The sequence below is a fragment of the Pseudorasbora parva genome, chromosome 7, assembly GCF_024679245.1.
Source record: "Pseudorasbora parva isolate DD20220531a chromosome 7, ASM2467924v1, whole genome shotgun sequence".
In the NCBI taxonomy this organism is placed as follows: Eukaryota; Metazoa; Chordata; class Actinopteri; order Cypriniformes; family Gobionidae; genus Pseudorasbora; species Pseudorasbora parva.
Window position 1 is genome coordinate 15,819,755 of NC_090178.1, and position 11,958 is coordinate 15,831,712.

An 11,958-nucleotide genomic window follows, 5' to 3' on the forward strand; every position below is an offset into this window, starting at 1 on the left:
CTTTAATACTGTCCCCTAGTGGCTAATTGAGATCAGTATGCAGTTGTATGGAGGTCATACTGTAGGAATACAAGACCAGTTCATGATGACACTCAAATGAACACATGAAGAAATCAAAATGATTCTGATGTCTCTCCTTGGCCCTTCAATGACGGTTCAATTTATTCCCACAGCGCTTCGATAACTCTAATTACCAGACTGTAAAACTAGGAGGCGTATTTATGAGCCGTACGACCATAAAGGCAGCAAAGACAGTCCATAATTCACAATTTAACTTTGCTGATATGTTAATAGAGTGCCGCAGGGATGATGTATTATTGTAGGCCAAAAAAAAAGGGCTCCATTATCCCAAAGTCAGTGGGTTTTTGGGCTTGGTCAAGCTCAATATACAACTTAAGATATCACTAATACTCTTTTTTTTTTTTTTTTTTTTAAAGCTTTTAGTTAAACGGCGGTTGCTAACAAGTGGCTAAGTGGGACTACACAACTCACTAGTTAACTTTTACACACTCATTGTGTGTATAATTGGACTCTTGCAATGTTTAATTCATGCGACTGTGGTGAAGTTTGTTAATGGCCTACAGCACGTTTAGAATTTTACTTGTGGCGATTGTATATACGCTTCAGAATTCATAAAAAATATGTTCCGATCATAAAAATGTCTAAGACTTGTTGGTCACAGAGTTTATTTTCTGTAATAATCCAAAAGCCAATGGAATAATACTATAGAGGTTTTGTCTATGGTGTACAACGGTGATGCTAACTTCAGGGTTGGCCTACGAAAACACATCATCACTGTAGTGCTCGATAGAGTTCTGTACATCCGATTGCATCTACTTCATGGCAAATAAAGGACAGCAGCCTTGTTTTTTTATATTAATATATGAGATGTTACCCCTTTCTACTCTTCAGTTTGCTAGTTTCCCCCCCTCTGGAATGGGCAGCCTGATAAAAATGAAAGCAGATTTCCGATAAGTGAAGTCGAGATGTCACACGTGATATTTCTAACCCTAATTCCGAGCTGTCAAGGCACCTGAGCAACCGCCGAATCCCATGGTGATGGGCACCTCAGGCCCTGTCCCAAATAACAAACCGGATGTGTATTCGCCGTCTTGCGATGTCGCATTTGACATTTCAGGGACTGAACGACTGCATTACGTCACCAAAATGTGGACTTTAAAGCAACCGCAAGGGCTGTGGGACAGAGCCTTCGTTTTTCAAGTAAAGACCGTTATTTTCATGAGAGATTTCCTATGGCATCTGGTTGAATAAAGAAACTTTGCATATAATGTGAGGCGTTTCGATCGCAAATACATCTACAGAGAAGGACGGAGGTGCTCAGAACAATATGTCATGCTAATGCTGAAAATGTTTCTCAGTGCCCCTGAAGCAAAGCTTGTGTTTTATGACCTGCAACACATTCTCCTGTGTTTCCTCATGGTAAAATTGCTTTCAATGAGGTAGTGATCTGTACACAGAGTTTAAATATACACTAGTGAGTGCTTTGATTCCTTCTTAAGTTGAAATGATGAAGACGGCCTTCTTTGTGAGAAAGCTCAAAACGAACGGACGTGCGACGTGTTTAACAGAGACCGAAAATCGGTCGCCGACTAGGAGGTGCAGCGACAGAGGTATAGTTCATTCAGCCGGGCAGACGCGAGATGATTGATGGTTCAGCCGCTCTCTGATGCCCTCTGGTGGGGAGATCACACATGAGAATCAGTGATGGTGGTTTTCTGCCTCTCAACTGAACGACTGACATAGATTCTGCAACAGTGGAAGGAAGTTTAAACCCTAAAGTACCAATTTGGCCGTCAAGGTCAAACGGATACTTCTGAAACAAAACGAATATGCCAAAACATCTCAAATAGAAAAAAAGAAACTAAAAAATTGATCCACTCCACTGTCTTGAGGGGGGTTTCTTCATCTTTGGTATAAAATATGCCATCCATGGGCTGCATTTGATCCACAGCTAAGAAAGACTAAAGAAATTGTCAACAATTTCCTATTACTATTGCTTTTTGCACACATTTGCTTTTTTTTTTCTTTTTCGTTTTGATTTAATCCATAAGCTTTTATCTATGTAGATTTGCACTGCCATTTTTTTGACGGTTTTCGTTTTCTTTTTTTTCCGCAATGAAACAAGCAAAGCAGGCTAAAAACACCTTAAAGCTCATAAAAAATATTGCAGATAAAAACAATAATGCCATTAAAAATGATCTGCACTACACAATAAACTGCATTTCCCATGATGCAGTGGATTAACATTTTTTCCCTCTGTTTCTAAAAAAATGCAACTCTGTTTAATCATCATCATCATCATGACCACAATATTTTTTTTTTTGTCTGTCCTCTCTTTTAAACACATAGTCACCACTGATAATTTAAAACGTCTCCAGGAGACCTCTCTCTTTCTTTCTATGCTTTATACAGGTAATTTTTCTTTCTTTGTCAGGTCATTTTCACTGCATTCGTCAGTCTGTTCAGTTCAAACAGGAAAAAGTCTTAGATGTTTCTCGAAATTAAGGCAACAAAGATGAAAAAACATTAATATTCTCTAGAAAACTAAAATCTAACTCATAAAAAATGAAAAGTAATAGTAGCTTAGAATCCGAGGAAGACTTCTTCTGCTCCTTCTCTCATTGTTTTACAAGAACGTGCTTCCTCGTCTAATAGAAAAACCCACTGTTTCTGAAAACCTACCTGCACATTCAAAAAAAGAATAGGAAAACTTGTACTTGTTTGAATTCGTTCACTTCATGAAGGTAAAGTTTTTCGGGTAGCCGATTAACAGTAGGCTTAATCTCCCAGACTGCATTTCTCTCGTTTCCTGTCTGGTCGTGAGTTCTCCAAAGGTCCTCCTGTGTGGGCCAGGTGTTAAATAAATTGTTTGTTGTTGTTTTTTTTTTTTAGATGCTTGTGCAAAAGTAGACACAAACGTGTTTTCCTATCTCTTGCGCTCTGTCTTCAATGTTCCCTCGTTGCAGTCCCCCAGTCTCAAGGCAACGCAGTCACCTCAACGCCCCGCTTCTCCTCTGGTTATCTGAGCCAATCAGAAAATGAGAGTTTGAAAAGCATACTGTATAAAATTCAAGGTTCGCTCATGGATCGTCTGATGGCCCAATAACAACAACATTTATTGAGTTAAATATAAGGCCATATCATAATTCAGCTTGCCCTCCAGCACAGCTGTAATTTTAAGCCGTAAAATTTTATGATGCTGTGTTTATTCTACATACTTAAAGGTCCCATGGCATGGATTTTTTTATTATTTTATAATGTTTCCTGAGGTGTACTTATATTGTTAGTATGGTTTTAACATGAAAAATGGTCATAATTTCAAAATAAAAGGCATTTTTTCTATACTGATATTAGCCCTCTGGCTTGAATGCTTTGTTTCAAGGGGCGTTTTTGCTGTGAGTCTTTAGTGAAAACACCCACTGTTGTGATTGGCTGACATCTTTGCATTTGAAATGAGATTACATGCGAAAGGGGCGTGGTTTAGGCAGCATACTATTCACATGCACAGATTATGCACTCTAAAAAATGCTGGGTTAAAAACAACCCAAGTTGGGTTGAAAATGGACAAGTTATTTTAGCCTAGTGGTTGGGTTAAATGTTTGACCCAACCTGCTGGGTAGTTTTATTTAACTCAACTATTGTTTAAAAGTTACTGTATAGGTGGCTTAAAATGAACCTAAAATAGGTTGGAAATTAAAAATCAGACAATTATAGAAGCAACAAAAGGTGAACATTTATTAATAAGCAATTTAATAAATGTTTATTGTTTAATTATTATTCATTAATCTTATTAATAATGTTAATTTGTTAAACACATTAATACATGTTCATTTCCAAACATACTCTGGGTTCATTTTAAGCCAACCATACATTTTTAAGTAATAGTTGAGTTAAATAAAACTACCCAGCAGGTTGGGTCAAACATTTAACCCAACCACTAGGCTAAAATAACCCAATCGCTGGGTTTTTCCATTATCAACCCAACTTGGGTTGTTTTTAACCCAGCATTTTTTAGAGTGTGCACACTCTCCAAATCGTGCATTTTTTTTATTTACATTTTTTTTTTTTTATTATTATTATTTTACACTATTTTAAATTTTTACTTTATTTTGGTTGTATAAAAATAAATGAGATATATTTGGAACCAAAATGTAACCTTTTTTTACACACTACTGTCCAAAATGTTGGGGTTGGAAAGTCTCTTAGTCTGCATTTATTTGATCAAAAACAGCAAAACAGAAATACTGTGAAATAATATTACACATTAAAATTATATTTTAATATATTTTATAATGTAATGTATTCCTGTGATGGCAAAGTGGAATTTTCAGCATCATTACTGCAGTCTTCAGTGTCACATGATCCTTCAGAAATCACTATAATATGCTGATTTGGTTCTCAAGAAACATTTTCATCTCCTATACAGCTTATCAATGTGAAGTGTCACTCAAACTCACTTAGCGGGCTGAAAAGAGTAGGTGGGCGCGTGATCGCTGGTGTTGTCCACGCCCAGGGGCTGCTGCTGACCGCTAGCGTCCTGCGACGAGGGCGGAACGTTCTGTGGAGAAGCCTCCGTCACCACTCCCTGGAAGGATATGATGTCGTAATTACAGGATGCCCCCTCACAAAAAACAAAAATACCTTTTAACCTACTCCCCCTCAAAAAAAAGAGCTTAGGGCTGTGTATGGTACTCAGACAGGACAGAACTTAAAGACGTGCTCCAGACTGAAGTCGAGCCATGTTAAGCAGGAATAAAAGGCACTGAGGAAGTTGTGGGTGGATTTTGGCCTGAGGCAACTGATCTCTACATTTTCAATTAGCAGTGCTCATCTAATCAGTTGGACCAGTGAATGGATTTGCAGTCACCCAGAAACTCACCTCCACTGAGACAGCTGAGGCAGGCACCGCAGTGTACTGGGGAATGTAGGTCCCCTGCATAGGAGCAGCAGCCGCAGTCATGTACTGCAACAAAACATACACACACATACAAGTCACACACACAGTAAACAATGCATTTCTATGGACCAATTCACATTGCGAACAAACATTTTCCCAATTTTAGAGCTAGTTTTTTTTTTTTTTTCGAAAGTGCATTTTAGCTTTCTGTCCGATAAGAAAACTCACCACCCAATCCGAGGTAAGCTTTTGCATCACGTGTGCGGAGTTGCTGCTGCATATTACAGTGCAACTGGTGGCACTTACACATCAAAAGCTAATTTGCCAAGCAACCACCACAAAAAATACGAAGCCCCTAAGGGGACATGTGATGGGAAAAAAACTGAGATGTGAGGGGAAAAAATATTTCACTGAATTTCCTCACAAAAGTTTTGTGTTTCCCGAGTATGAAATGGGAAAAAAACTATATTTTAAGGCTTTTGTGAGGGGGGTTGGAGTGGGGTGGGGGGAGAGGTGTGGTGGGTGGGGACACAACTTTTTAGAGTGACCATTTAAATATAAATTTTCCCCCAATTACATTTTTTTAGAGCCATGAAAAATCTTGTTGAGATAAATGATGAACGATAGTTTTCATTACTTCTATTAGTCGAATATTTTTTTCTTAATGTTAAGTACTATTAAAAATGAATAATTGTACTTGCCATTGACCAACAAAAACCATGTCTAAAGTCAATAGCGCAGTATTTTTTGTGTTAATTAAAAGGGGCGTTAATAACATGAGCTTATAGGCGGGTGCACAACACGTACACTCTCAACCCAGGATTTCTTTTAAGGCGGGCGTACACTGTGCGAATTCGGACACTCGGAAGGTCGTGAGATATTGCAGACGCTACGAGTCATTTAATTTGATCATCGCATCAAATCAGCTGGTACACGGCACGACTGTTTGCACCGCGAGCCGGCCGCGATCACACCAGTTTTCATGTAGCACAGACACCGGAGCTTTCAATGTTGCTGCTATAGCTTTATATACAAAAAAATAAAGAAAAAAGGTGTGAAAATGATTTGTTGAAAAGCAGAGAACAGCCATTCCTTTTAACCGAAACAACCAGAGGGAAAGAGAAGAGTGCACGTGAGAGAGAGAAAGTGTGTGTGTGTGTGTGTGTGTGTGTGTGTGTGTGTGTGTGTGTGTGAACGCAGTATGTGGCAGCTAGTCATATAGATTGAGCCTATGTGACGTGCTTGTGCATGATTTGGCAATAGGGGACAGCTGGTAAAAATCGGGCCGACTCCCCGAACTTTTTGAACATGTTTAAAAATGATCGTAAGGTCGGGAGGTGCTCTTAACGTGCTCGGCTCGTCTCGTATTTCCTCTCACACGGTGCGAGCCGCGACCATACGAGCATCCACGATGTCCACGCGATTTCTCCCGAGAAAAAAAAATCGTCTGCGAGTTCGTACGACAGCAAAAATCGCACCGTGTACGCCCGCCTTTAGTCTTTCCACTTGCAATGCAAATAGCGAATCCACCATGGTGCAAGCACACCTGGCTTTTAAAGGAAATCAGAGATGAGGCTCAAACTCGAAACACACCCACGACTCATTAAGAGACTAAATACAACCCTTCTGGACCATACGCTAACCGCTTTGTTTCCGTCGTTAAACTAGCAAAAGTGAATTCGGACATGCCCTAAGTGCACTTGTGCTGCATGTGCTCAGAATGTTAAAACAGGGCCCATGTCTAAACCTAAATGAATGGTTAATGATACCAATGTCGAATATGAACTTGAGTGCAAACATGGTCGGTGATCTATAAACCAGAGTTTTTTTAGCATTGTTTATATACTATTATGGTATAGTGTATTTAATATTTAGAATATTAACGGCTTTTATTTGTATTTATTTTTTAGTAATTTTAGTGAGTTGCAAGGCAACATTTATAATTTTCACTAGCATTTTTTTATGTAATCCCTTATACAGATTTATTTTTAAATACCAAAAACAGTAACACCTTTAGGATGGGGAACACATATTAACTATGAATTTTGCCTCAATAAACTAATTAACTAATTTACTGCTTATTAATAGTTAGTTAGGTAGTTTTTTTTGTAGTGTTTAAGTTTAGGATATAGATTAGGCCATGCAGAATAAGGCATAAATATGTGCTTTATGAGTACTAATAAACAGCCAATGTCCTAGGCATATGCAAGACATTGGTTTTAGCTCTTTTGATTAATTTTAAAAGCGAAGAAAAAGGTTTTACCTTATTTTAATCACCCTGTACTTTCACATACTTAAGTAGAAATCAATATAGAAGCTTTATTTATTTTCACTCAGGTACATTTTTGGCTTGATACTTTTAATTGAGTACAGCATTGACACAGCATCCATATTTTATTTCCCAGTACTTTTTTAGTCTCCTGGGTAGAGCTTTACTTGGTCGGTCTTTGTTCTTTTTTCTTAACAGTTTGCATACTTTTAATTAGAGTTTAGCTTTCTTCCTCTGCTCCTCTGTGATTCAGACCAGCTGAAGGTGAACAGGCCTTAAGATAGAGACAGCGTGCGCACTCACAGTGCCAGTGGTTCCCAGGGACAGGTGGTTCATCTGCTGGGTGAGGGGTCCCATCATGTTAGCGGGCTGCATGGAGATGGTGTGGTCCATGGCTGGCGTTATCACGGCACCCTACAAGAGGAGACACAGGTCAAACCGCGTGAAGGACGGGAGAGGAAATTAGCTCCCATTTACCATTACATCTGGACGACTTCATTAGAATCAACGCGCTGATCACGCAGTCATGCTCTGAACAAAAAAACCTCTCCTTTCACTCGTCTCATCACCGTAAGACCACAGCTGGGTCCTATTATGAGGTCCAGACGTGAGCTGTTCCACTTCAACAAGTGAAATAATGCGATCCAAATGCGAGTCATGCATACTTCTGCAGAGATGATGCATCGCTCACTTAACAGCAGTGCTGCTCCGCACCGCGGGTGTGTTTACGTTTCAGGCACGCTGGGACGAGAGTGCTAACACATGTGAGGAACAGACAAGAGAGAGAGAGAGATAGAGAAAACGGCTGCGATTTGTAACCGCAGACCTGAGCTATCATCCAATGCCGTCACACGACCGCTTTAGCAGAACTAGGTCAGAGACGTGCATACACGCTCATTCTCACACGCCAACTTGATTAGAATTAATCTTTCCGAGGAGACCCTCCGTCAAACAGTTTGTCAGAAAGTTCAATTCTTCTCAGATGGTTTGGCAAAGGATGATGAGAAACCATTGTGCGGTGTACAACTCTGGTTACAGTTATTTGACGGACACTTTCCTGTTAGTAGTGCTGTGTTAAGACTCTTATCAGTACAGAATCACTTCCCCAAAGTATCGAAATGCTTCACTGGAGTTTAAATTCATCTGTCCTGACTGCAGAGGTACAACATGAAATCAAAATGAACCCCATTTACTGTCAAAGGTGTTATTCTACATTCCTGACCTTTTTGTCAGCCATTCATCAAAGCATTTTGCTCTAAAAGGAAACTGTTTGTCTTCTTTAATCTTATAAAAGTAGCCAGGGTCTGTACTTTTGTAAAGGAATTAATACTTTTATCCAGAAAAGACTCTATACTGACTAGTCTTTTGTTGCTTCTACATTTTTAAGTAATAGTTGAGTTAAATAAAACTACCCAGCAGGTTGGGTCAAACATTTACCCCAACCACTAGGCTAAAATAACCCAACCGCTGGGTTTGTCCATTTTGTCCAAAGACTAATTTGTAAAGTAATGCTACAAAAAATTTCAAATGAATTGTATTCATCAAATAATCTTTCTAAAGCACCACACCAGCATATTAGAATGATTTCTATGGTTTCTGTGACACTGAAGACTGGAGTAATGATGCTGAAATTTCTGTTTTGCCATCACAGGAATAAATGTTTCTTTACAATTTTATAAAATAGAAACCCATTATTCTAAATTGTCACAATACTGTATTTCTGCATTTTTTTTAATCAAATAAAAGCAGCCTTTTATTTTTAAAACAAATCTTACCGACCCCAAACTTTTGTGAAAAGATTTTTCTTTTCTGCTGTCGTTACTAAGGCCAAGCAGACTGTTGGTGGACAATGTTAAACTGAGATACAAACGAAAGGCCCATTCACACAAAGATAAATATATCGATAACTATATCAGCATCCACTGTTTATCCATCGTTCTGTTTATTCTAAGTGCGCTGGAGTTTCTGAAACTAAGTGCTTGAGTTCTTTAAAGCAGAATAGATTCTGATTGGCTGCAAATGTTTCGCATTGTTCATCAGCAGGAAAAAAAAAAGTTCTGAAAGTGAGACCAACTAGTGTTTTTCTTTTGCCGTTATCGTGGTGTGGTCTCTGCTATTATTTCATTTTTTAGAACTATATCTAATGTATATCGTTATAGTTTAGCCTGACAAGCCAGACCCACATCAAGATGTTTGGTCTGGAAACTCACCATAGACAGGGCTCAATCCGAGGGGCGGGATAAACGGTTGTCTTTCAAACTCCCTCTGCACACGATAGGATAGCGCTACACTACACCAACCAGAGCAACGACGGTGAAGGGGAGCTCGCTGACTGATTAAACATTCGCCGTATCCGGTCGGCTAAACTCCGAACACATCTTCCCTTTTTAAGAATGACTTCAGTGCCGCTCTTTGTTCTTTTCTCAGAGAAAAGCTTAACTACGAGTCTTCCAGAATCGCAGTCAAAGCTGATTCGAAAGACCGCCGCCGTTCGCCAGTTTCTGTGTTTACTAGACAACAGAAGCACGCAAACGCAACTCGGCCGTCATCATTATGGCCCCGCCCGCCGACTCTATACACAATGTGATTGGCCCGTCCAGATTGTGAGGAATACAGCTCAGAAAGGTATTGAGAGTTCCTAGACGACACTCGCGGGCAGATTAAATTTGCTGCCGCTAGGGTGCGTTTAGATTTCTAGGCTAGTTATACTCCAAGATTAGAAGGTTATATCAAGATTATGAAAATATACAAGATTAGAGGGTTATATCGATCACAAAAAGAGGAACCAAAGGAAACAAACATATATTAGAAGCATATTATCTTCCTTTTCAGACACACTGTGAGCTGACACTTGAAACAGAGCGGAATGTGGATGTGGAAATGAATAGGCCTTTATCACCACTGAAGTGAACGATGATACGATTGTAATTGGATAAACAAGCGAACATGACACACGAGCATATTCAAGTAAAAGCTAGCATATATAAATTCTGTGAAACAATACCAATGTTACTCGCCTATCGAGAAGAAATAAAGCAACTTCAGTGTCTGATTGCAGGCATAAGTGCTCCCTGAGTTCTCTTCAGCGCTGGAAAGCTGATACTTCTTGCCTGATCGTAAGCCTTCTTTTGTTCCATGGACATTATCCACATTTGTTTTTTATCTGCCATCGCTCTGTTTCTGTCGCTCGGCTAGTGTCTGAAGTCATTCATACATAATGATGTGCACTGAACACTCTTCTCACCATTATTAGTAGACACGCCCCTTACTACTGATTGGTTAAAAGTGTGTTTTGGTACTGCCGAGACACTTTTATGAAGCATTTTTAAAATAACACTAACCCCAACTTTAAGGCTCCATTCTGGTACAAACTTAATTCCAAAAAAGTTGAAACACGGTACAAAGTGTGGATAAAAACAGAATGCAATGATGTGGAAGTTTCAAATTTCTATATTTTATTTAGAATGCAAGAGAGATGACTTATCAAATGCTTAAACTGAGAAAATGTATCCTTATAAGGGAAAAATACACTTTAAAAAAACAGTGCTATATAGTACTAAAAGTGGTTCTTTGGCTTGTAATCATAGGGGAACCACTTTAAGTGCTGTATAGCACCAATTCTTGCTGATTCAGTGGTTCTTCACCAGTTCTTCGGGATGACTGAAGTGCTATATAGTACCGTTATCATATACAGAACCTGTTAAGCCCCTGTATGGTTCTTCAGCGGTTATTTGGGGTGATAAAGTTGCTATATAGCACGACTGTCGTATGAAGAACCTTTCAAGCCCCTTTAAAGGTTCTTTACACACCAAATAGCTACTTTTGGTGCCGTTTAGCACCATTATTGACGAAGAAATAAAATGCGATATGGCACCTCTAATGGGTTCTACATAGCATCATTTGACAAAGGTGCTGTAGAGCACCTTTAAAGATATGGTGCTATTTGGCACCAAACGTGGTTCCCCTATAATTACAAGCCAAGAACCGCTTTTAGTGCCAAATAGCACCAAAAATTTTTTTGAGTGTAAGTTGATTTAAAATTTCATGGCATCAACACATCTCAAAAAAGTTGGGACAAGGTTTAACACTGTGTGGCATCCGCTCTTCTTTTTATAACAGTCTGCAAACGTCTGGGGAATGAGGAGACAAGTTGCTCAAGTTTAGGAGTAGAAATGTTGTCCCATTCTTGTCTAATACAGGCTTTTAGTTGATCAACTGTGTTAGATCATCTTTTTTGCATCTTCCTCTTTATGATGCACCAAATGTTTTCTATGGGTGAAAGATCTGGACTGCAGGCTGGCCATTTCAATACCCAGATCCTTCTCCTACGCAGTCATGATTTTGTAATTGATGCAGTATGTGGTCTGCCATTGTCATGTTGGAAAATGCAAGGTCTTCCCTGAAAGAGATGACATCTGGATGGGAGCAAATGTTGTTCTAGAACTTGGATATACCTTTCAGCATTTATGGTGCCTTTCCAGATGTGTAAGCTGCCTATGCCACACACACTCATGCAACCCCATACCATCAGAGATGCAGGCTTCTGAACTGAGCGCTGATAACAACTTGGGTTGTCCTTGTCCCCTTTACTCCGGATGGGATGGCATCCCAGTTTTCCAAAAAGAACTTCAAATTTTGATTCCTCTGACCACAGAACAGTTTTCCACTTTGCCACAGTCCATTTTAAATGAGCCGTGACCCAGAGAAAATGCCTGCACTTCTGAATCACATTTAGATATGGCTTCTTTTTTGACCTATAGAGTTTTAGCCG

The 11,958-nt window shown here is 39.3% G+C and overlaps 1 protein-coding gene across 3 annotated transcripts in view; it reads right to left on the reverse strand.

The window, feature by feature from the left end:
• Positions 1–438: 438 nt before the first annotated feature.
• Positions 439–11,958, reverse strand: part of rbms3 (RNA binding motif, single stranded interacting protein) — a 187,225-nt gene continuing 175,705 nt past the window's right edge. For all 3 annotated transcript variants that reach the window (XM_067448291.1, XM_067448292.1, XM_067448294.1), the window contains 4 exons: positions 7,491–7,601; positions 4,901–4,984; positions 4,479–4,606; positions 439–3,043 (listed from right to left, as the gene is read on the reverse strand). In XM_067448291.1, the coding sequence (XP_067304392.1) occupies positions 3,040–3,043; positions 4,479–4,606; positions 4,901–4,984; positions 7,491–7,601 (327 nt within the window). In that variant the 3' untranslated portion in view covers positions 439–3,039. The remainder of the gene's footprint in view (positions 3,044–4,478; positions 4,607–4,900; positions 4,985–7,490; positions 7,602–11,958) is intronic.